The following is a 26,892-nucleotide window of genomic DNA, read 5'->3' as shown; positions in this document are numbered from 1 at the left end:
CAGTAAGTCATGATGCTCATTTGTGTAGTTGTGATGAGTTGGTATGAGAGATGATTTCAGGCCAGGGACAGTTTATTCATGACATTTTTGAATGGAGGGTTAGAGGCCTACTCCTGTTTCTAAATAAATGTCTGTATGATCATGAGATTTGCTAAACCCATCAAGGCAACACCCTGTTAGATCATCCATTGATAAATTCTGCTGCTCTTTTTCGCCAACTGTAAGTCCATCCAAATGAAACTTCCAAACCGTTATAATTAGATGGAGCTTACTGATACTTATGAGAACAAAACAAACTGATAACAAGAACATTTTCTGAGATAATGGGAACTGCAGATGCTGGAGAATTCCAAGATAATAAAATGTGAGGCTGGATGAACACAGCAGGCCAAGCAGCATCTCAGGAGCACAAAAGCTGACGTTTCGGGCCTAGACCCTTCATCAGAGAGGGGGATGGGGAGAGGGAACTGGAATAAATAGGGAGGGGGAGGCGGACTGAAGATGGAGAGTAAAGAAGATAGGTGGAGAGAGTGTAGGTGGGGAGGTAGGGAGGGGATAGGTCAGTCCAGGGAAGACGGACAGGTCAAGGAGGTGGGATGAGGTTAGTAGGTAGCTGGGGGTGCGGCTTGGGGTGGGAGGAAGGGATGGGTGAGAGGAAGAACCGGTTAGGGAGGCAGAGACAGGTTGGACTGGTTTCGGGATGCAGTGGGTGGGGGGAAGAGCTGGGCTGGTTGTGTGGTGCAGTGGGGGGAGGGGACGAACTGGGCTGGTTTAGGGATGCAGTAGGGGAAGGGGAGATTTTGAAACTGGTGAAGTCCACATTGATACCATATGGCTGCAGGGTTCCCAGGCGGAATATGAGTTGCTGTTCCTGCAACCTTCTGCACCACACAACCAGCCCAGCTCATCCCCCCACCCACTGCATCCCAAAACCAGTCCAACCTGTCTCTGCCTCCCTAACCGGTTCTTCCTCTCACCCATCCCTTCCTCCCACCCCAAGCCGCACCCCCAGCTACCTACTAACCTCATCCCACCTCCTTGAGCTGTCCGTCTTCCCTGGACTGACCTATCCCCTCCCTACCTCCCCACCTACACTCTCTCCACCTATCTTCTTTACTCTCCATCTTCGGTCCGCCTCCCCCTCTCTCCCTATTTATTCCAGTTCCCTCTCCCCATCCCCCTCTCTGATGAAGCGTCTAGGCCCGAAACGTCAGCTTTTGTGCTCCTGAGATGCAGCTTGGCCTGCTGTGTTCATCCAGCCTCACATTTTATTATCTAGCAAGAACATTTTCTAGTGGTTTAAAAAAGATACTGACTGTATTTACAAAACAAATATATATATAGCTTTGTTTACTTTTGGCGTAAGATATATTTATAAAGCACAATATTTTAAAACCCCAGATAACACGGTGTAGAGCTGGCTGAACACAGCAGGCCCAGCAGCATCATAGGAGCAGGAAAGCTGACGTTTCGGGCCTAGACCCTTCTTCAGAAAAAGGGTCTAGGCCCAAAACGTCAGTTTTCCTGCTCCTATGATGCTGCTTGGCCAGCTGTGTTCGGCCCGCTGTAGACCGCGTTATCTCAGATTCTCCAGCATCTGCAGTTCCTGTGTCTCTGAAACCATTTTAAAACCCCAAACTACTTCAGGCCAACACTAATACTTGGGATAAAAATTTCAAATGAACATCACAATTCCAGCTCCCCTTTCCTATTAATCCACCAAAAGAGATACTAAATCACAGTGCGTTTGTTTTACTAAAACAAGCACATGTTTGGGTTAAAAAAAAATTGCAAAACACTCTTTCACATTCAAGATAGAAAATTATGCTGCAGGGTGATTTAACATGGAAACCAGCTTAACACAAATCCATCATTTTCTGCATTTGCAAATCAGAAGTCAAATTATGAAACTAAAAAGAGTTTTATTTTAAATGTCTCATGATATGATTTCCTTCATAACTGGCTCAATTTGTCATTGTGAGCATGTGAATTACAATTAAGACTTTTTAAAAACGACATATGATGCTGGGAATTGCTTGTTTCACTGCTAACAGATAACAGATGAATTCTCGAATGTTTATGCGTCATTCACTTATCACCTGTTTCAATATCATCTCCAAAACATTTATTATAAACAAATTCACACCTCCATGAAAATGATAACATGAATGACATACAGGTAGAGTGCTCCTTTCCAAAGATTATTAACAATTATTTCTGAGTTACTTCGTATTTCTAGTTGGCAGTGAACCAGATACACTAACATTAAACAAATTGAAAATATCAATAATCTGCCATATAGATCTACAAAACACAGTAGTAGATATAAGCAGTTGCCTGTTAATTGTAACTGATCTCACAATAAAACTACATCATTAAAAATCTTTAAAGCTAAATTTTAGCTTTGACATCTCACACAGTACAACTTGAAATCCAGTCATAACATTGTGCAATGATGAAAACATTTTTGTTGGCAAAGTTACATTGGAACTGTGCAGAAATTCCATTATCTTTGTATTACATATCCCCTTTCGTCAAGACCGTCTCCTAATTTCAGGTGCTCCAAACTCTGCCTACCCAAAAGAGACTATTATTAACACATTACTATAATAAGGCAGCTTCAGATTGATCTGATATAAGTCTGATTTGATACAATTTTTTAGCTACAGAAAACAAATCAAATATTTAGATTCACTGACTTAATAAACTTTGAATTTTTAGGAGGAATCAAAATTAGCAAACACACATAATCAAAAAAATGCACAGAATGCACATGTGTGGATTTGGATTTAAGTTCAACACAAAGTGGCTTCCCAATTTCTGTCAGGTTACTGTGAGTGAAACATTGTACCACAGAATGAAATGAATATCTCAGGACGACTTTAAAATATTAGGCACATCCAAACAGCTTGTCATATAACCACCTGCCTATCCTCATGAATGGAGCATGATGTTGGAGAAAAGCTGAAACAAGGTAAAAATTGTCTGAACAGGAGGAGTCTAAGGGATGTATAAGGCACAAAGTGAAATATTAAGCAAGTGCAATCATTTACAACATAACTGATTTTGCTCTCAGATTCTTTTGGGAGGACACAAACATTTGACTCCACAAACATGTTGGCATCTAACATAGGAATAGGTTTTGGTCCTGTGATCCTTTCAACATTTGCAGAGTTGGAGCGTTTAAATGAAGAGGAGATTTATGGATCATACTTTGTGAATGTGCTGCTTACAAAACGAATGTGGAATCACATCCATGAGTGTGAATGTTTGGTTGGTTTATTCAGTCAGTGGTTCTTTTTCTCCCCAGCAAGAATATTTACACATCTTTCAATGGTCGGCTGATAGTTCAATTAAGCAGATCAATAAGTTGCTGGCCTTTATGCTACAAAAACTTGTAAATGAAATAGATAGATTTGCAGATATTTGGTAATGTAAACTGATGATGTCTGATTCATTGGCAAATTTTGAACTGGTTAAAAATTAGGGTTTGTGAATGGGACAATACACTCCTAAATTTAGGGGGCAAGGTTTCCCAGTTCAAAATTAGTTTGCCCTAGTTAGATAACAGCAGATATGTAAGTAGCTATTGTATGGATTGAGATCTGGATTTACGTATTTACTGTTTAGCGTACTGCACATTGCTAATAATATTAACAAAGATTGTTGATGTGTTTCTGGTCAAGAACACACTTCTGAGCTAGCATCTAAGTTCCTCATAAGTTGGACATACTAGCTAAAGTCCCAAAATCAGATCTTATCATTGGTTGGGAAAAGCCAACTGGAGATATGCTAGTTCCAAATTTTTGGGGATGAAGTACTGTAAAAACTGTTTAGCCATTTGAAAAATGCTAAGGGCAGATTTGAACTGTGCTCGACACAACTCCGATAATATTCGAATATAATATGCGGGTCATTTAATCATCATTGCTTCACCATAATGAATTTAAAATGCCTTCGGGAAAAGTACACAATTGCTGGCGTGCATCAAAATGGGTTTGCATTGAAAGTCTGAGACACATCAGGCTAGAAGCAATCTACTCACTTAAAATTCCCCTGCATTGCTGAATTCACTGGACCATTAAAATTATTATTAATTTCAAAGAAAGTTTAAAAAAATTATGTGCGCAAAACATTTCCATGCAGTGAAATAGCATAGTTATGAACCCAAATTTCATTTAAGATCTAAGCATCTTTAATTGGATCACTTTCAGAATGGAATCTGCATTTCAAGAATTTTATTTATCCTTATGCTGCGTCCAAAAACAACAGGAAATATAAAGTCAGCTGCCTTTGGAATAAGAAAGGAAAATAAATGATAATATAATGGCCTAAATGGGATAATTCATTAGGGATGGCTCTGACAAGAAACTGTGAGAATAAATGAGCCCCTTTTTTATTTGTGATTTAAAAAAAAAGTTGTGTCAAACAATAAATTTCTAAGAAATCTTCACATTAGCAAAACAACTGACTGCTTCTTTGTACATCATTAACTTATACTCAAAATCATTTAATTTCAGACATTTTATGAAATAATCAAACCTGTTGGAAAATGGGAAAGGATGTACGCCCACTGGAAATTTTCGATATTAAGACAGCTGCAGTGTTAATGCTAATGCATTTGAGCTTAAGCACTGTACAAGCACTAATGCACAGCATGGAAACCACAGAAGTAGCACACCAGAATAGTGAGGTAAGGCGGCTCATTTTACAAGATTTTCTGAAGGCGAAGGAGGAGAATCAACAAGACATGTCATGAAAGCCTATTCTGATTATGATCAGATTACAAGCCAAACGTTATTTGACTCATCGCTGGCTTCCAGATGTTTGTCATAAGTTTACATTATTTGAAGGTGTCGTATTTTCAACTTGTAACGCTGATAGCTTGAAGCTGATATATCTTTGAAGTTTGATTATTCTATAAATAACTGGGAGCTGTATTAAAATCAACTCCTTCTGAATTCCTGATTTCGATGCAAACAAGAATCGATTTTAAGTAGTTCCATAATATGTAATTATGATTGTCATCAATCCCCTTGTTCCTTTAAAGATTTAAACATAAATTAATCCTTTTAATTAATCTTCGTTGTACATAAAATGATACAGTAGTAAAGCTATCACGAGGCAATGTTTGTACCCTTCATACAAAATGATCCTCATTTATGTTCTACATTCTAATGATAACTTCTGTTTAATAAAGCGTTCTTAATTCAAATGAGTCTCAAAAAGGCCACTTCAGTTAGCTAGGTTACAAAATAGTGTACAGAAAAGACCATGTTATATGTCCATGTCTGCTGATCCAGAGGAAGATTTCAATGGGACACAGTCAAAACCATCTGGGGTTCTCTGAAATTAGAAAAAAAATGCAAAATTTGAAATTGAGACAAAGCTCCCTATTGCAATCTGGAATATGGCTACAAAAGTTGATAAACTTGATTAGTATTTACCATCCTTGTCCCCCATTCATAAACAAATTTATCTCATAAGGTGCAACCTTCTATATGCTTTGGTAAATGGTTACAGCATTAATACAGATAAAAGTAAACTTCATGAACTGGAGCTTTTTGTGCACAGAATATGCACCACTCACTGAAAAAATTCACTGTACAAGCCCATTCAAAATACACCACACAATAGATTTTTGCAATCTTCAAACTCAACAGATTCACTAGTCAAAACTAAAATAATGGCTACATGGTCAGATTTTTTCCAATTGATACAACATGCGGGCAAAATACCTTATTTAAAGCAAAGACTTAGAAAATCTATCCTCAAATCTTAAAATTGCAAATGTTTCACTTAAGTGACTATCACAAAACTCTTACAAAACCTATGCAACAAAAAAGACCATGTTACTCACCCAAAATTTTTTTTGAAAGTAGCTTTTTGAGAACAAGCATATGAATACTTTAAACTACATCACCCTAAGTGACATCGTATTCACAACAATTTGCAAAAAACAAGCTTATTATAATTATCCTGATGAGTGTTGGTATGGATTGATCCAAATATTGTTCTGTTAAAAATTAAAACCATTTTAACTTTCTTTTGTTGTCTTGATTTTTAGTTCTTTCTCTCCCTAATTTATATTTCTCTTTTACTCTGACATTGTTCACATTCATCGCCCTTTGTATATTCTCTACTCCAAAACTGTAAACTTCAGGCGAAATAAATGGTATGAAGAAAATTATGTGCAGGAAAGAACTTATAAAAAAGGAAATGCAAATAGCAAAATCAAAGAAAACTAAAGTCTAAAGAAAGATAAATATTCCACAAATAGTTAGTAACCAAATAAATTCTCAGCATTTTTTTTCACTCATTCATGGGACGTGGATGTCACTGGCAGTCCGGCATTTATTTGCTGGCCCTAGTTACCTTTGAGAAGGTGGTGGTGAGCTGTTTTTTTTTGAACTGCTGCGGTCCATTTGGTGTAGGTATACCCATAATGCCATTCGAGAAGGAGTTCCAAGATTTTGAAGCAATGACCATAAGACCAAAGACCATAAGACATAGGAGTGGAAGTAAGGCCACATCGGCCCATCAAGTCCACTCCGCCATTTAATCATGGCTGATGGGCATTTCAACTCCACCTACGCGCACTTTCCCCGTAGTCCTTAATTCCCCGCAAGGTCAGGAATTTATCAATCTCTGCCTTGAAGACATTTAACGTCCCGGCCTCCACTGCGCTCTGCGGCAATGAATTCCACAAGCCCACTGCTCTCTGGCTGAAGAAATGTCTCCTCATTTCCGTTCTAAATTGACCCCCTCTAATTATAAGGCTGTGCCCACGGGTCCTAGTCTCCAGGCCTAACGGAAACAACTTCCCAGTGTTCACCCTTTCTAAGCCATGCATTATCTTGTAAGTTTCTATTAGATCTCCCCGCTATGCCCTTCTTCAGAAAAAGGCTCCTCAGCACATCTGTGCTATTGTCTTTCAGCCGTCTTGATATGCATTTGTATTCCTAAAGCCAACTGAACCTACATGTTAACCTTGACAGAATCCTGGTCTAGGACATCCAAATCCCTTTGTGCTTCAGATTTAAGGAAGCTTTCATGCTTAGAAAATAGTCTATACCTCTACTCTTCCTATCAAAGTGTGTAACCTTGCACTTCCCCACATTGTATTCCTTTTGCCACTTCATTACCCAATCTCCCAGCCTGTCCAAGTCCTCCTGCAGCCTCCCAACCTCCTCAGCACTGCTTTGTCCATCCACCTATTTTGTGTCATCTTAAAGTAACAAGCTTTCAACTCAGACACGACAGTGCTTCGACTGAGCCAAGACTGCTGTTAATCTCATGTTTGATGAATCTGGATCATGCTGCAGGCAAAGTTTAATTAGCCATACTCAATTTGAGTGAACAATACATAAAATCTCTATCTGTAAATACCTGTTAATGTTTACTCATAAAATGTTAATTGCTGTAAAGCTGCAGGATAATTTGGAAATGATTTATATATTTTTTTTCTCGTATTCATTCATGCGATGCGAACCAGCATTAATGTCCATAATGGCCATTAGAGAGGGAATTCTAGGATTTTGGCCCAGCGACAGTGAAGGAATGGTGATATATTTCCAAGTCAGGATGATGAGTGACTTGGAGGGGAATTTGCAAGTGATGGCATTCCCATGGGTCTGCTGCCCTTCTCCTTTCAGATGGAAGTGGTCGTGGGTTTGGAAGATGCAGTCTGAAGTTCTTTGGTGAATTTATGCAGTGCATCTTGTAGATAGAACACACTGCTGTTACTGATTGTCAGTGGTGGTGGGAATGGATGTTTGTGGATGTGGTGCCAACCAAGCCGCCTACTTTGTTCTGGATAGCATCAAGCTCCTTGAGTGTTGTCGGGCCCGCACTCATCCAGGCAAGTGGGGATATTCCATCATGCTCCTGACTTGTGCTGTGTAGATGATGGATGGGCTTTGGAAAGTCCTGGGGTGAGTTACTTGCCACAGTATTCCTAGCTTCTGACCTGCTCTTGCAGCTACTGCATTAATGTGGCAAGTCCAAATTAGTTTCTGGTCAACGGTATCTTCCAGGATGTTGATAGAGGGGGATTCAGTGATTGTAAAACCATTGAATGTCAAGGGGTGGTGGTAGATTGTGTCTTATTGGTGACAGTCACAGCTTGGCATTTGTGTGGCACAAATGTTACTTGCCACTTGTCAGCCCAAGCCTAGACATTGTCCAGATCATTTTGCATTTGAACATGGTTTGCTTCAGTACCCGAGGAATCGCAATTGGTGCTGTACATTGTACAATCATCAGCAAACGTCTCCCCTTCTGACCTTATGTTGGAGGAAAGGTCATTGATTAAGCAGCTGAACTGAGGAACTCCTGCAGAGTTGTCTGGAGCTGAGATGACTGACCTCCAACAATCATGACCATCTTCCTGTGTGTCAGGTACGATTTCAGACAGTGGAGAGTTTGCCCCTGACACCCATTGATTCCAGTTTTGCCATGATTCCTCAATGCCACACTTGGTCAAATCAGGAGCTGTGTGGCCCTGGCAGAACCCAAACTGGACATCACTGACCAGGTCATTGTTGAGCAGATGCAGCTTGATAGCACTATTGCTGACACCTTCCATCACAAGATTAATGAATGACAGTAGACTGATGGGGTGGTAATTGGCCATAATGAATTTGTTCTGTTTTTTACATACAGGGCATACCTGGGCAATTTTCCACATTGTTGGGTAAATGTCAGTGTGGTAGCTGTACTGAAAGAGCTTGACTAGGGGAGCAGCAAGTTCTGGAGTACAAGTCTTTAGTACTATTGCCAGACTATTGCCAGGGCCCATAGTCTTTGCTGTATCCAGAGTCTCCAACTGTTTCTTGATATTGTGCGGAGAGAATTGATTTTTCTGAAGACCAGTATCTGTAATGCTGGGGACCATCCACTCAACATTTTTGGCTGAAAATTGCTGTGAATCCTTCAGTTTTATCTTTTCCACTGTTGTGCTGGGGTCCTCTATTATTGAGGATGGGCATATTTGTGAAGCCTCCTCCTCCGGTGAATTGTTTTATTATCTGCCACCATTCACAAGTGGATGTGGAAGGACTGCAGAGCTTACATCTGATCTGCTGGTTATGAACTCGCATAGCTCTGTCTATCACTTGCTGCAAAGGCTATTTGGCAGGCAAGTATTCCTGTTTGGTAGTTTCTTCAGGTCGATACCTCATCTTCAGTTATTGCCTGGTTACTGCTCCTGGGATGCCCTCCTGCACTCTCCATTGAAACAGCATTGATCCCTTGGCCTGATGGTAATGGTTGAATGGGGGATACACTTTGCCAATAAGTTACAGATTGTGCTATGGTACAACTCTGCTGCTATTGATGGCCCACAGAGCCCTCATAGATACTCATAATGCAGATGTTAGGTCTGTTGGAAGTCTGTGCCAATTAGCACAGTAGAAGTGCCACGCAATACAATGGAGCGTATTCTTTATGTGAAGACGGGATTTCATCTCCACAAGGACTGACCGATTGTTACTCTTACGCTTACTGTCAAGGGCAGATGCATCTGCAACTGGCAGGTTGGTAAGGAAATGAGGTCAAGTATGTTTTCCCTCTTGTTGGTTCCCTCACCACCTGTTACAGACTCAGTCCAGCAGCAATGTCTTTTAGGATCCAACCAGCTCAATCAGTCATGCTGCTGCTGAACCACCCTTGGTGATGGACAGTGAAATTCCCCCCCCAGAGTACATTTTGCATCCTTGCCACCCTCAATGCTTTCTCCAAGTTTTGTTCAACATGGAGGTGTACCAATTCATCAGCACAGGGAGGGCGGTCCGGGATGATCAGCAGGGGGTTTCCTTGCCTATGTTTAGCCTGAAGCCTCGAGACTTCATGGGGTCTGGAGTCAATGTTGAGGACTCATAGGACAACTCACTCCAGACTCCACAATGCTGTCACCACTGCTGGCCAAATGGCCTAGACATTGTGGACTGGATTAAACATTGAGGGCGGCTCCTCATAAGATTTTGGTGACAGTCCACCCCTTTTCTTCATTAGCTTGCCTCATTTTAATATCTTGAACAACAGCCTTCAATTCCTAAGAGGTGAAACTCTTGTCTCTCTATAGGAGAAATTCCAATCTCACAAAATCACTAACCCGATTGAAAGTTCAGTTGCTTCGCACATTGGCAGCACCAGAAGGAGCAGTGACTAGGGACATTCATTTAGCAATGGACCTGGACTTGGAATATGCTTGGGGTCTCGTGGGGGCCAGACTAACAGAGCCTGGTAAGCACAGGTGGAGAAAATATTAAACACAATGGGGAGGGTAGGATGGATATGGTTGGGCAAAACTAAGTGAAGGGCCTTTTGACTGTTCCAGGGACCTGGGAGAAGAACTCTTTTCCCTCTTTAACTGACAACACGTGCAGCCTTCGAACAGAGGGTAGATGTCTGAAAGATAACAACAGATATTTAAGTGACAATACAGAATTCTGGGAGTTAGGTTTGGTGCTATAATGTTAAAATCAGGATCTATGTTTTCCCTCATACAGTACACAGATGCGTATATTGTGTAAAACAAGTGGAACATTCTTTGTGAAAATTAGATTACCAGTTCATTTGACTGGATTTCACCTGCAATTTCACCTGCATTGCCATGAATAGTTATAGCATAGGGAAAAGTATATTGGAAGGATCTGATCTTGCATGTCTGATTTCAAAACAGCACTGTCACTAGGGTTGATTTCTTGTCTGTCCCATTGCAGAAGAACATAGTATGAAATTATTAAATTTCTTGTCAATTCGCTGACATTTTGTACCTGTCAGTAAAGAACTTATTTTTCTGTCACAGGTGTACATTCAAGTGCAACTTCTTAAGTCTAAGTACAAGCTATAGATAAAATGTTTTTATAAAGGCGCTAAATATGAACAGTGAAGGCATCGTGTTAGAATCAAGAAAGTTGTATGATGAAAAACGAACAATGAGCATTCATTGCACTGTGGAATGCAGGTATCCACATACTACATACACCTTTTAGTAAAATAAACAATTCGTAGAGGTGATGAAAAATCTTGTTTATTATAGGTCATTGCAATATATGTGTGGTCTCTTGTTGTCTACATAGCTCCTGGCGAATCTTATTTAAATTCTTAATTTTTGTTTATGAATTCCTCCGTGACTTCAGTCCGCACTTCTTCTAACACCTTGTGATTCCTGACTCTGACTTCCTCAGCATCTCTCATCCTCGCCATTTTTTTTTAAGCAGGAAAACGTACAGGTGGCCAATACATTACTCTTTGAAACTTGCAAAACCTAACATATTTCCTTCACCACTTTTAAGAGGTTTCTCAAATGGTAGCTCTTTTGTCAAAATGTTGGTCATGAGTGCTCTCAGCACTGCTGGAAAGGCTTCATCAAAAATAAACCTTTTCTCCAATAGTAAACATAGTATCAAGGCTTTCTATTTCTACCTTAACAATGCTGGATATGCATTTAATAAAAATTAATTATAAATACAGTTTTCTATTCTCATGAACATGGATTCTATTGGAATTTACTATTGTTCTAAATATTAAAATATTACAATATTGGATAAAGTTAACCTATTAGTTTACACTTTCCCATTGTTCCTGTTTATAATAAATTTCCATAAATTATTAGCTCAATTTTACCGTCAGATGTATTTGTTTCTTTCCTGATCTATTGCTCACCATTGCTATCTAAGTGGAGGACACTGCGCTTCAGTCTAACATTGTCTTTCCTAGGACAAAACATTCTTCTATACCAGGATGGTATACATATGAAGGCTAAAAAAAAAAAATAGACAGTTCAAATGTAAAAATATGCAATAAAATGTGAGAGAGGAACAGACAGAAATACATCACCAGGCACTAGCAATGTCAATTAATTTCACAGTCCAAAGCTAATTGTTAAATAGTCAACGTAAGGGAAAGATCATTATCCCTCCTATCCAAATGCATGACAAAGTTAGTTTCATTAGTACATGCAATTCTAAAATATCCTTAACATGATCTAGGTCAATAATAATGGTGCCAAAATATATTGGACTTATGTAGACTCTCTGCACAATCCCAAAAGTTTATCAATTGTTCTGTAATTTTGAAGTTACCCGCAATTTGGTTCAAGTTGGAACAGTTTTTGCTTAAGTTAAACATGATCCAGACAACCAGAAAGATGCCATGTTCAAGTCAGTGCCTATGTTGTGTTAGCTGATCTTAAACAGCATGGCAATAGGAACACTACCAATGTCCTGAATACTGTTGTGGAGGACAAGATCCCTGTTCATGATTTCTATCCAATTACTTCTTTTGCAAAGGGCTTAAATTGTAGACATCAGGCTGGATTGTGATTGGTCTTAATTATGACTCATGGAATCTCTACAACGTGGAAACAGGCCATTCAACCCAACAAATCCACACTGAGTCTCCAAAGAGCATCCCACCCAGACACACTCCTCTACCTTATCCCTGTAACCCTGCATTTTCCACTGCTAATCCACCTAACATACCTATCCCTGGACACTGCAGACAATTTAGCATGGTCAATCCAGGTAGCCTGTACATCTTTGGACTGTGGGAGGAAACCAGAGGAAACCCATGGGAGAATGCAAAAACTCCACACAGACAGTTCCCTGAGGCCAGAAATGAACCTGGGTCCCTAATGCTGTGAGGTAGCAGTGCTTACCACTGAGCCACCACATCACCCCAGTTTTTTTTGCACAGTGAAACAGCCACCAGCAATAGCACCTAGACCACACATGAAGAATAGTCTGCTGGGCATAATAATGGAGAAGTGGTTACTTTCTATGAAGCTGTATCCGAATGTGAATTAGGAGCTTCAAGACACAGGAGAAAGAAAATGAAAGAATAAAAATAGTAAAAATTAAATGCATTGTGTATATTCTGCAATACAACAAAATATGTATAGCCACATTTAAGTCATTAATTCAGTTTCAGGCTTGAAATTTATGGTGACATGTAATCTTGTAAATTTCTTACTTCTGGTTGGTTTTGTCTTGAACTACTGCAGTTCCATGATTTTCTACGTCACAAGTTATAAACTGAAATTTCTACTGTTTCACAGTGGACATAAAACTTGTCTTAATCCTGTTTTGTCCCAATGATTGGAAATTTCATGACATAAATGAAAAAAAGCGCTTTTTGAATACACTGAGTTAAAATACAACTTATACATGGAGCAGTTGATAAGTATAAAAATTTAAAAGGTGTAGTAGTTAGTGCAACAAAACAGTATTCAGTACAGTTAAGTCATCAAATACCATCATACCTTAGTAGTAATTGACTTTATCTTTCCAAACAATGATTTCTTGCTCATGAAAATCAAATCGTCTTCCAGATCTTCACCTTCCATTATTGCACAGCTATCAACTGCTGGCAGCTCACCATCCTTTGCATTGGCATTGATCACCAGTTTGGAGTATTTGTACTCTAACCTAAACATAATTCAAGTATAAATGTGAACTGTTTATAATTATGATTTACACAGCTTTTAAAACTTTTGCCAGTCAGAATGTTAAACAGAGAATCATTTTGGAAATTAGACATTTCCCAGTATTTTGAATTTGAATAATATTTGAAGGCTATATTTTACATGAGGAAATTTCCAGCACCATACTATCTTTCAAGTACCCTTAGAGTTTCTGTATTCTTTATTATTTATTTGTTGAAATCTAGACTCTGTTAAAACAGCTGATTACAGATATTACATACATAAGACACACTAACTAACTAACCTAAACGTGAATTAATTGTTCAAATAAAATACTTAGCATTTGATACCCCTAACAGATGCTTTGTTCAAATGTCTGTACCTGGCTTGTCCAACAACAGCACATGAGCCTATTAATGAAGTCATACATGGCATACAAAGTTGTTGTTCTAAATATAGGGAAATGTAACTAAAAGACTTTGAAAGTCCTCTACTCAGAAGACAGTCCTGTCTCACATTTGCTTCTGTTAGGATTGCTGGGCCGGCAATTGTCTAATCCAATCTACTTTCACTATCAGTCTGTCCCAAAACAGCAGCAGAAAGCAGGGATTTTAATCTTGATGGATTTAAGAACTCTGCAAAGAAAGGCCTTTTCAGACATTGCCTCACAGTCAACTTGACAATACTTAATGTACAGGAACTGCAGAATGTCCACAATCTGTCCTTAAATCCAACACAAACAGCACCACCAGGAAACACCAGAATAATAGCCAGGTAATGCAGGTGCTACTAAATTGCAAGAGCAATATTTTTATAAACTGAAAAAATACACCAAACCTAATGGAAAGAAAGCATGACTGCAGACAAATACAAGGCTCAAAATTAAAAGTCCTGACCTAAGGAATAGAGGATGGGTAGAAAAAGTGTAGAAAATTCAACAACTCCCTGGAACCCATGATGCATGTGGATTCTTTTGTGCAGTCAAGATGATCTACAACTCAAGCGCAAAGACCAAAGAGAGCTAAGAATGGGGTTGGCACTCAGTAAGGACAAAGGCTGTCAGCACTGATTGCAGGGAGCTCTTTGGAAGTCTCTTCAAATGAGCTTCTGTCCTTGATGTGAGGGCCCTCATCCTCATTCAAGCAGAGTGCACAGTTTTCTGATGCTGCTGTTTGGGCCACACTGATGGATTAGGCAATGGTCAGTTTGGTATTCCTAACAGAAGCAGATGTGAGAGAGAGCATCAGCCTCTAATTGGTAGAGCAACCCCTTTTAAAGTCATCTGGGTTCGATCTAAGAATGTTGAATAATTTTCAAAGCTTCAATTGAATAACCGCCAGTCTCCTTTGCTCCAATTACATTAATGACGACATTGAGAATTCTTCAAAATTGCATTATCCTGGTGAATTTACTGGGACAATTTACTGGGCTTTAATGAGACACCTTAAAGTTACCCACAATGTTTAATTGTGGCCTAAAGATGGCCTAGTATGGATTTATTACTACATTATTGTTCTTTAATTTGCGCTCCTTTTACTAAAACACCTTGGCCTATTAGGGCTTAATTTGTCTGCGCTTATATTGTCAAAGAAGTATTTTCACTGCTAGCTCCATACATCTCTTTACAACTTTTGTCATTGCTCATTAAGTGTAAAATTTACTAAATTGCAGGTGCAATATTTTTATAAACAATCAAAACCAGCCGCCAATGTTATATTCTCCTTTATTCTTGCCTAGCACCCTAAACAAATCTGCCCCCCCACATCGTTTCCCCTGTTTGCTAACCCATTACACAAGATTGTTGCTTTCTCTTCCCATTCTATAAACCTAATGATATTTATCCGAAAACATTGAACCAAAGCTCTCAACATATTAAATCTTATTTACTCACTTCCGATTTTTCTTATAAAAGTAGCATGTTGTGGCGATTAATAAGCAGGCTGTAATTGTCCCTGCGATTATTCCAATCTTCAAGAAGAAGTCAATTGTCTTGCAAGTTACTACTTTTTCGTCTGGCAATGAAACACCCTCTTTACATAATTTTGGTTCTGACCACACATAAGTAGTTTTCTGGAAGCAACAGATATCATAAATAGTATTTATGGTTTCACCTGAACCCCAATGCATCACCAATTTAAGTTTTTGTTAGACTGGACCCAATAATGTTACACACTTCAGGAGCACATTCTCCATTGCATCAGCATAGCATTTTTAAAAATATACACCTTAACAAGTACTTTTCTGAGTTTGGCAACTCTGCTCAAGCACTGGGGAGATGAAATGCAGATTGATGATTACTTTGTAGAACATCTATGTCTATCCACAGAAATGACCCTGGCCTTCTAGTTGCTCGCCATTTCAACATAGCACCGTGTTCCCTGACTGACAACTCTATTTCAGGCTGTTTGGGGGGGTAAGTGAATTCCAATATTAAATGACCCATGAGGAGAAGGAATTTCTCCTCAGTTCTGTCCTAAATGAAGGATCCCTCAGTTTTTAACTTTGTCCCTTTAGTGCATTTCTCTGTAATAAAATGATTCTGTCCCATTGCAATTTAAATATTACTGCACTTTAAAAGAATATTAATTTAGCCAAAATTAATTTAGGCAAATTAGCTTAAGGAGTGAAGGATCCCATCTGGTAGATTCACTATCCTATTATCTAGCAAAACATGGCGTTGTCAAACATTTGGTACAAAGGCTTCTGATCGATTCAATTAAAACTCCAGATGCGAACAGACGGATGCCTCCTTCCCCTAAACAAACCTCAAATGGAGCCTTCCATAGGAGGTAAATGGAAGGAAACTTGACAAAATTAATCTCCATCCATTTTTCTATGGTTGATACCTATTAATTCGTCATCAGTAATCAGAAAATCTCCCCTGAAACATGTTTATAAGAGAATACACTGTACAATGGTTTCAACTCATCTATAATGACTACTTCAACTTCTACCTGAATTCCATTAATACATGCTCCTATTATCTCGTGGTAATCACTTTTTGAACAAAGAGGACAGGCCTCCGCTGTTTCCCACAGGAAGTGGAAGGTACACCCATCACATGTTCCTTCTTGGCATTTTCTGTCAACAGAATAATATTATTACTGTAAACAAGAAAGAAAAGGATTTTCTACAAGTGAATTGCAAAATGTTTCATCCACAAGAAGCTAACTTCTGTTGACATGACCAGAGCAGAAATACTATTTATTGTATTGGGAGTTTAATTGCTTTTTCTTTCTATTCATTTTGTGGGATGTGGGTGTCACTGGCTGGCCAGCATTTCCTGCCCATCCCTAGTTGCCCTTGAGAAGTTTTTAGTGAGCGGCCTTCTTGAACCGATGCAGTTCTCCTGCTGTTGATTGGCTCACAATGCTATTAGGGAGGGAATTCCCTAATTTGACCCAGCGACAGTGATGGAGCGACAACATATTTCCAAGTCAGGATGGTGAGTGACTTTGAGGGGAACTTTGAGGTGATGGCATTCCCATGTGTCTGCTGCTCTTGTCCTTCTAGATGGAAGTGGTCATGGGTTTGCAAGGTGCTGTCTGAGGATTTTTGGTGAATTTCTGCAGTGCATCTTGTAGATAGTACACACTGTTGCTACTGAGTGTCGGTGGTGGAGGGAGTGGATGTTTGTGGGTGTAGTGCCAATCAAGCGGGCTGCTTTGTCCTGGATGGGGACAAGCTTCTTGAGTGTTGTTGGGGCTGCACTCATTCAGGCAAGTGGGGAGTATTCCATTACATTCCTGACTTGTGCCTTGTAGATAGTGGACAGGCTTTGAGGAGTCAAGAGATCAGTTACTCGCCAAAGTATTCCCAGTTTCTGGCCTGCCCTTGTAGCCACGCTGTTAATGGGGTGAGTCCAGTTGAGTTTCTGGTTAATGGTAACCCGTAGGATGTTGATAGTGGGGGATTCAGTGACGGTGACACCATTGAATGTCAATGGATGGTGATTAGATCGTCTCTTATCGGTGATGATCATAGCCTGGCATTTGTGTGGCGCGAATGTCACTTGCCACTTGTCAGCCCAAGTCTGGATATTGTCCAGATCTTGTTGCACGTGAACATGGACTGCTTCAGTATCTGAGGAGTCATGATTGGTGCTGAACACTTTGCAATCAAGAAGGCAATGGACATTAACTAGGGATTCATAGGCACGTAAGACGTAGGCTGAAACCGTGAACGTTGTATTGTAGGTGCACGATACATATTATGTGACACTGCAAACAAAAAAAAGCTTATAAATGTGTAAAGATTAAACTCTAGTTCTGTCCATCACTGCCTGCCTGTCTGAATTATAACATATTTGGAATGACGGGAGTGGATTTTTCACTTTTCCACATGTGTTAGACATCCAATATAGCAATCATCTTTTTTTCCACTGCTATTGAAATCTACCCATAAAAATAATATGTGTGTACACTGTTACTCTTAAAATAAATCAATAAAGCTCCATATATTTAAGAACAATATTCCGGCACTGTTTTCATAAATGTCATTGTTAATAGTTCCTTGAAGTTGATGTACTTGAAGAACTTAGATGCCTAGAATTCAGAGATAATGGGAACTGCAGATGCTGGAGAATTCCAAGATAATAAAATGTGAGGCTGGATGAACACAGCAGGCCAAGCAGCATCTCAGGAGCACAAAAGCTGACGTTTCGGGCCTAGACCCTTCATCAGAGAGCTCTCTGATGAAGGGTCTAGGCCCGAAACATCAGCTTTTGTACTCCTGAGATGCTGCTTGACCTGCTGTGTTCATCCAGCGTCACATTTTATTGCCTAGAATTCAGCTATTTTTGGGTTATCTTTTCTGCAACAAAAGCAGAAAGCTCCAGAGAAGCTCAGCACACCTGGCAGGCAGCATCTGTCGAAGAAAAAACTGAATTAACATTATGAATCCAGTGACTCTTCATCAGAAGACAGTTTCTCCAGCAATGCGTTTTTGCTTCAGATTTCCAGAATCCTTCATCTTAATTTTGAGATTTCTGGCAAGTCCTGTTGCATTCTGAGGTTACCACTAGAGGCCACTTTAACATCAGCCAGCAACAGTCTCTGGCTGCCGCATATTTAAAGCTGTTTTTATTTGAAGTGCTGTGCTCGTTAATTATTATCACTATTTACAGTTCATCAATTATACAAATGTGGTACCACTGAGTGTACACTTCACAATGAATGAAAATGTTGCTTTGGATTTCTTATGGAACTTTTCCTACTCCACGCTCGGTGCTCTGCTTTTGTTGCTGTTTGTGAAGGTGACAATGGAAAACACCAGGTTTTCTCAAGTTAAAACATCCTATCTAACAGAACATTTACTGATTCATCATTCATACTGTTGGCTGATAGATTATCATCCACCATCTGGCTAAAAATGCTGTTTCATTGTAATTTCAAGCAAAAGCTTCAGTTGCTATGATACAGAACAGGAAATGATACATTATTTTTACATATGAATGATTCCTCGTGAGCAACATTCCCCTTTCACACATCAGTACCTGTGCAGCTTGAGAACTGCTAGTTTATTGCTGTTTTTATTATTACTGATTTCACCTTTGATTTGATTGAGAAATGCATTTATAAAAGTGTGCAGTATTACAACAAATGATCTAATTTTTGGTGTGATAATGCATTCACCAACTGTACAAACATTTTAAAGAGAATGTGAGGCATTACCTTGGCACTGAAATGACTCCTGAGCCACCACTTTTAGGACTGCATCTCAATCTTACTGTGGACGTTCTCCCATTTTTGCAAGTCCGTGTTGATTCAGTAGACCTGTGTGACATAAATAAAGTCACTTCTGTTTTAAGCTGTTCTACAACATGCTAATGATGCACTTAAATTGAGCAGCCGTTTGAAAATGTGAATGAACTAGTGGCAGCACTAAGTTAATGGACTGGGAGTTGGCAGGGAGTTAATAAAATGCAAAAATATGCTGCACTCTCAGTCAATTAATACGTGCATGCACAGGCTCGGTGGAGAGTACAGATGTGGATGGAAAATGAGAAGGGAACGAAGGGTAATTGGTACACAAAACATGTTGTTCAGAGTCCAAAAGATAATAGCAGGATTATTGGATATGTGGAGAGCAAGGCTGTACGAGTTGTGACTTGGTAATGCAAGGGTTTAAATGTAAGATCATTAGCACAGAATTGAGAATATGTTTACAAATGTAGTGACTGGAATATGGGCCAGGTGGATCTTATTGACTGAGATTCTTGATCGGAGCTGTTAACCTGGGCCAATCAAGGAGTCCTGGCTAACATGCAAACAAGGAATTCAGAGAGTCTCCTCATTCTTGGGACTGGCTTTGAGCTGCCTGCTCAGAGTGCATGTACTGTGCACATGCAAATAAAGGGTGACTTGGTGATGAGATACCAGCTTCTGTGCAGTTACTTCAATAAAGGTGTTTATATACAAAAAATGTATGAATATAAAAAACAAGACAGCAGTTTTTGTGTGGAGTGTACAGCGTAGCAACCAGCCAATCGATCCAACAGGTCTGTGCTAGTATCATAGATAATGGGAACTGCAGATGCTGGAGAATTCCAAGATAATAAAATGTGAGGCTGGGTGAACACAGCAGGCCAAGCAGCATCTCAGGAGCACAAAAGCTGACATTTCGGGCCTAGACCCTTCATCAGAGAGGGGGATGGGGAGAGGGAGCTGGAATAAATAGGGAGAGAGGGGGAGGCGGACCGAAGATGGAGAGTAAAGAAGATAGGTGGAGACAGTATAGGTGGGGAGGTAGGGAGGGGATAGGTCAGTCCAGGGAAGACGGACAGGTCAAGGAGGTGGGATGAGGTTAGTAGGTAGCTGGGGGTGCGGCTTGGTGTGGGAGGAAGGGATGGGTGAGAGGAAGAACCGGTTAGGGAGGCAGAGACAGGTTGGACTGGTTTTGGGATGCAGTGGGTGGGGGGGAAGAGCTGGGCTGGTTGTGTGGTGCAGTGGGGGGAGGGGACGAACTAGGCTGGTTTAGGGATGCAGTAGGTGAAGGGGAGATTTTGAAACTGGTGAAGTCCACATTGATACCATATGGCTGCAGGGTTCCCAGGCGGAATATGAGTTGCTGTTCCTGCAAACTTCGGGTGGCATCATTGTGGCAGTGCAGGAGGCCCATGATGGACATGTCATCTAGAGAATGGGAGGGGGAGTGGAAATGGTTTGCGACTGGGAGGTGCAGTTGTTTGTTGCGAACTGAGCGGAGGTGTTCTGCAAAGCGGTCTCCAAGCCTCCACTTGGTTTCCCCAATGTAGAGGTAGCCGCACCGGGTACAATGGATGCAGTATATATGCAGTCTGTGCTAGTACCTCGGTTCCACCCATGCCTTCTTGCCCTCCTAGTCTCTAACCCTTTCAGCATGACCTTCTTTTCAATTCTCCCTTGTATTTATCTGGCCACCTCTTAAATTCATTGATGCTATTTCCCTTAAATACTCCTTGCGGTAGCATGTTCCACATTCTAATCACTCTCTGGATGAAATAGTTTATCCCAAATTCCCTGCTGAGTTTACTGGTAACAATTATATAGCTATGAGCTCCTAATTTGGAATTCTTCATAAATATAAGCATTTTTTCCATGTAATCCTATCAAACTCTTTCATAATTTTAATGGCCTCTGTTATGTTACCATTATCTCATTTTTCTCATCAGAAAAATTGGTGAAAGCAGAAGCAATAAAGGCATCCAAAAGGAAAATGAATAAGTATTTGAAAAAGGCATTTTTAGTAAGCTTGGGAAAGGGCAGGGAAAAGTGGAGAGCTCTTTCAAACAGCTTGCAACAGCATGGCAGCCTGAAAGTCTTCCTTCTGTTCTTTTGATTCTCTGTTTCACTTGAAAAATAGCGAACAAGGTGGTTTTCGTTGGACTTTTGAGCTGACTGCATAATTCCATACCAGAACACGTTGAAGAGCATGTGATCCAAATTGAAAGGATCCCTTTTTTTGGCGCTCCGAACAAAAAAAATCATTTGAAACTGAAATTCACAATGCTATGTAACATGCCTCGAAATGGAATAACCAGCACATGCCAGAACTGCTAAATCCAACCAGAAATCGCTTTGCATCTGTCAATTTTGGTTGTGATTCACCAGGAAGAGTCACCCCATGGAGTGGAGATTGATTGCCTGAAGTGGCTCACTGCAACCTTTGTGCATTGCAGGAGTATTGTTATAGTTGCTGTGCTGTGTTATTTTGGCACTGGTTTGAATATCAATTAAATTCATCAGAACAAACCTGAATAACAGCTTGCTTGTGGATGTGACACTAGAGCTTCCTAAATATTTACAATGTTTTGAAAGATGGAAATTACCCACTTATAAATGAAAATCTATTTATTGTGCAAATGTTCATTGTTCCTTTCCATTATTTGCAACAAAGAAGTTATACAAATAATATCCCTACAATAAACATGGAGCAACGTGATGGAGACCCTGGCTGCCTGGAAGCGTGATCCTGACGCATACTTGATGCAAGGTGCCTGTGCTGCCAATATCCTTCCAGCGTCCAGTCTATTTCCAAACTGAAATAATCTGCACAGGCATAAACTGGAAAGAAGCTGGCAGCAAACTGGCAACAGCCAGTGTTACCGAAAGCTGACAAAAATTGAGCATCAATACAAAACTGATGGAGAGGTGGAGATGGAACTGGCTATGCCAACAGGACAAGCTTCTAGCTTTGACTGTCGACAATAGGTCTGATGAAGGGTCTAGGCCTTAAACGTCAACTTTTGTGCTCCTGAGATGCTGCTTGGCCTGCTGTGTTCATCCAGCTCTACACTTTGTTAACCTGCATTAATGTTGCCTTGAGCCAGTTGAACAGGCATATTGTTCTCACTCCATTTGTCAGGCACTCCTCCTCAGTTTCTCATTGGTCAGTCAGTCATTCACTCTTCACTCCGTCACAGTCCCTGATCAGTGCATCAGTCGGTCACTCACCCCTCATTCACAGCCACTCCTCCTCACTCAGCTGCAGCAGCAGTGCTAAAATCAGTTGAGTTGGCTGACTCAAGGGGTGAAGAGAGAGGGGGCTAGGGAAGCAGGGGCCAGAGGGGGTGAAGAGAGCAGAGGCTGAAAGAATTAGGGAAGCATAGCCAGAAGAGGTGAGAATGGCCAAAGGGGGCAAGGGCAAGGCTGAGGGGAGCAAGGACCAACAACAAACAAGAGAAGCAACAGGGTAGGGAGAGCCCCAAAGAAGCAATGGGTAAGTGGGGATCGGTGGTGGTAAGCATGGTGATGCGGTGGAACTGAGAGTTCTGGTTCAGTTTTGAAATCTTTAGCGCTAATTTACATTGTTACCTTGAATACCATTTTGCTTTTGTTTCTGTCTCATTTTGCTTTTTGGTCTGTTCATCAGTCAGTGTGTCCTGTGAAACACCATACATCTCTTCTGGTATTTAAAGAATATCAGTCCGAGCTTTTGATTTTGCTTCTGCTGCATTGAATGGCTGTAGATCTGTGTTTACATTCTGAAATTCCAAGTCTTCATTGTTGCCGTTGTATTGAACTCTCAGGTTAATATGCATCATTCCAACAAAGAGCCTCAACTTCTCCTTCCAGGATTTCATTCCTCGATTACTATATGGTACAAAGTTACTCAGGTCTGTGAAGCTCAACATATTGTAGGAATCCCCAATTGGCTCATATTAATACAATGTTCTTATTTTGCTCTCTTCATCGCAGTGCTAAATGACATTTTCTACCTTTAGTCTTGGCATTGCCAACCTTCTCTAAGATGTAGAGTGATTCATCCAAATCTTCAACCAACAATTCTGTAGCAGCATACTTCATTTGTAAGACTTGTCATCTGGCACCTCTGGAACAATCATGTCTATAAGCTTTATTGACTATTTGTCTTCTTCCTGGCTAAACGCTTGTGTGGAAAGTAGTTTACCTTATTGAAGTTAAAACATTGATATCTCCATGCTGGACATGGGTTCTTTTCTTGTTTTTGATGACCACTGGAATATTTGCCAATTATCTTTCAGCCTTGATCTTTCTGTGGGCTCTCCTGTGGATACTTGTTGCTTTTCTCCACAGTTCTGTGCTTGACATATCTTGCTGTTTTTAAACACTGTGGAAAATTTGGCTGCGGCAGTCTGATATGGCATTACTCGGGTTATCCCTCTTAATATAAGAATCTAGATATGAGTAACAAAGTATTGAAAGACCCAACAGATATTTATTGCATCTCACTAACATCAGTGGTAGGCAAGCTATTGGAGAGGATACTGAGGGCAGGATAAACTAACATTTGGATAGTCGAGGTATGATTAGGGATAGCCAGCATGGATTTGTGAATGGCAAGTCATGTTTGAAAAATCTTCTGGAATTTTTTTGAAGAGATAACTGAGAGGAGTGATGAAGGTCAGGCAGTGGCTGTTGTCTATATGGATTTTAGTAAGGTCTTTGACAAGGTCCCACAAGGCAGACTAATCATGAAGCTTAGGTTGCACGGGATGCAGGGAAAGCTCGCTAACTGGGATTCAAAATTGGCTCAATGATAGGAAGCAGAGGGTGATGATTGAAGGTTGTTTCTCGGAGGCCTGTGACTACTGGTGTGCCACAGGGGTCAGTGCTGAAACTTTTGTTATTTGTTGTTTACATAAATCATCTGGATGAGAATATACAAGGCATTATTAATAAGTTTGAAGATGATATAAAATTAGGAGGTTACTTTGATAGCACAGTAGGTTATCAAAATTACACAGGGATCTTGATCAGATGGGAAAGTGGGCTAAAGATTGACAAATGCAATTCAATATAGATAAGTGTGAGGTTGTGTGCTTTGGAAAGTCAAACCAAGGTAGGACTAATACAGTAAATGCTATGGTCCTGAGGAGGGCTGTGGAACAGTGGGACCTAGGAACACAAGTACATGGTTTGTTGACAGCAGCATCACAGGTAAACAGGGTGGTAAGGAAGGCATTTAGCATGCTGGCCTTCAATGGTTGAGGCATTGAGTATAAGAGGTAGGATGCTATGTTACAGTTGTATAAGTTGTTGGTGAGGCTGCACTTCGAGTATTGTGTACAGTTTTGGTCACTCTGTTTTAGGAAAGTCATTGTTAAATGGGAAAGTGTGCAAAGAAGATTCGTAAGGATGTTGCCAGGACTAGTGGGCCTGAGTTATAGGGAGAGGTTGGCCAGGATAGGACTTTATTTCTTGGAATGTAGGAGAATGAGGGGTCATATTCTACAATGCACTGATTGGATGATGAACATGTCTGTGTGGTATATTTCATGGGCAAGTGGTGTTGCAGTGGTAGTGTCCCTAGAGTAGGAATCCAAAATCCCAGGCTCATGTTCTGGGGATCAAAAAACAGAAATTTTTGGTGAAATTCAACAAATCTGGCAGCATCAGTGGCGAGAAAGCAAAGATAACAGTTTGGGTCCAGTGATCCTTTTTCAGAACTGTTATGAAGAAAGGTCTCTGGACTCAAAATGTTAACTCTGCTTTTCTCTCCACAGGAGCTGCTGGGCTGGCTGAGTTTCTCCATAAATTTCTGTTTTTGTTTCAGATCTTCAGCATCCACAGTTCAAATGTACTGGGATCACAGGAGCAGATCGCACTGAGGCAAAAAGTGAAATCTAAACTCAGCAAAATCTGTTTCAGAGATAGTAGGAACAGCAGATGCTGGAGAATCTGAGATAACAAGGTGTAGAACTGGATGAACACAGCAGGCCAAGCAGCATCAGAGGAGCTGGAAGGCTGACGTTTTGGGCCTAGACCCTTCTTCAGGCCTGAAATGTCAACCTTCCTGCTCCTCCAATGCTGCTTGGCCTGCTGTGTTCAACCAGATCTACACCTTGTATAAAAATACAGATTTTAAGATAACAAAAAGTAATGGCCAATGGGAGGTTTTGTGAATAATGGTTTCCAGTGGTGTTCCATTGGGCTCAGTCGTGGATTTCATGATTGGGATATTTGTAGATGACTCAAAATTGGGTAGGTAGTTGACAATGAAGAGAATGACTGTTACTGCAGGAAGATATCAAATGTTTGATTGAGTAGGCAGAAAAGTGGCAAACTGAATTCAGTTCAGAAGTTATGCATTTGGGAAGAGCAAATAAAGTAAGAGAATACACAATAAGCAAGAGAGTATTGGTAGGGGAAAAGAAAGTAAGAGTCCTTGGACCACATGCCCACCATTCCATGACGGAAGCAGGACAGGCAGATAATGTGGTAAAGAATGTGCATGGGATGCTTTCCTTTATTGAGTGGGGTACTGAATACAAGGACAAGATTCTAATGCTGGAAGCACTTAAGACATTGGTGAGGCTGCAGGTTCAGTTTTTCATACATTTTCGATCATCACAATACTGTTTAGATAAAGAGTGAAAAGAGATTTACAAGAATATTGCCATGATTTAAAAATTGTAAACACGATGAAGGACTGACTAAGCTAGGACTGGTTACCTCAGAACAGAGAAGACTGGGGGCAATTTTATTGAGGAGTCCGAAATAATGAGGGGCTCGGACAAAGTGGGCAGGGAAGACCTATTTCCCCTAGTGCTGAAGGCACCATGGGGCAATGATTTAAGGTAGAAGAATTCAAACAGATATGAGGAAGATCTCACCCAGAGGTCGGTGGGTGTCTGGAATTCACTGTCCAGTTTGGGTGTTTAAGGCAGAAACCCTCAACTTATTTAAAAGAAGTGGAGCTACACCTGAAGTGCTGTAGCTTTAAAGGCTATGATCCAGGCGCTGGAAAGTGGGATTAGAACGGGTGACTCAGTTGACTGGGCAGCTGGTTGGTGATACAAAAGTGATGCCAACAGCATGAGCTCAATTCCTACACCAGCTGAAGGCACTTCCTTCACAATTCACCCATGTTTGAGGCATGCTGATGCTCAGATTAAACCAAAACTAGTCATTTCTTTCTAATGGGAGAGTTGTTCTATGGTCCAGTAGAACTATAGGGACCTTCCCTTATTACCTTTATACCTAACTTCAAGAAACAGAATCTCTTCTCTTGAGTCATGCAATCACAGCAGAAATATGTTAGAAATGAGAGATCCTATCTTTGACGTCATTCTTCAGGTGTTGTACTAACAGGATCCTGCTTGCTGTGTTAAATGCAGTCACAGTTCTATTAATATGCTCTTTTTCACCTTGAGCTCTAAAACTGAAAACATACTACTCCTATGTTAGAGATAATGGGAACTGCAGATGCTGGAGAATCCAAGATAATAAAACGTGAGGCTGGATGAACACAGCAGGCCAAGCAGCATCTCAGGAGTTTCGGGCCTAGGCCGGATGAAGGGTCTAGGCCCGAAACGTCTGCTTTTGTGCTCCTGAGATGCTGCTTGGCCTGCTGTGTTCATCCAGCCTCACCTTTTATTATCTACTCCTAAGTTATGTTCCATTTAGGTTCAAAACATGCCTTTGAGGTTTTCAAAATTTCTGCAGCATATTTTTGCTGTTCTTTGGAGACATACTGGGCACTTTTTAAGACCGCTCCCCGAC

The 26,892-nt window shown here is 40.5% G+C and overlaps 1 protein-coding gene across 2 annotated transcripts in view; it reads right to left on the bottom strand.

The window, feature by feature from the left end:
* Positions 1–1,902: 1,902 nt before the first annotated feature.
* The window catches only part of elapor1 (endosome-lysosome associated apoptosis and autophagy regulator 1), a 126,978-nt gene continuing 101,988 nt past the window's right edge, over positions 1,903–26,892 (bottom strand). For both annotated transcript variants that reach the window (XM_048553234.2, XM_048553235.2), the window contains 5 exons: positions 19,102–19,203; positions 16,384–16,510; positions 15,321–15,499; positions 13,268–13,433; positions 1,903–5,346 (listed from right to left, as the gene is read on the bottom strand). In XM_048553234.2, coding sequence (XP_048409191.1) covers positions 5,278–5,346; positions 13,268–13,433; positions 15,321–15,499; positions 16,384–16,510; positions 19,102–19,203 — 643 coding nt within the window. In that variant the 3' untranslated portion in view covers positions 1,903–5,277. The remainder of the gene's footprint in view (positions 5,347–13,267; positions 13,434–15,320; positions 15,500–16,383; positions 16,511–19,101; positions 19,204–26,892) is intronic.

This window comes from Stegostoma tigrinum, chromosome 21 (genome assembly GCF_030684315.1).
Source record: "Stegostoma tigrinum isolate sSteTig4 chromosome 21, sSteTig4.hap1, whole genome shotgun sequence".
In the NCBI taxonomy this organism is placed as follows: Eukaryota; Metazoa; Chordata; class Chondrichthyes; order Orectolobiformes; family Stegostomatidae; genus Stegostoma; species Stegostoma tigrinum.
This window is presented reverse-complemented; position numbering and strand designations above follow the sequence as displayed.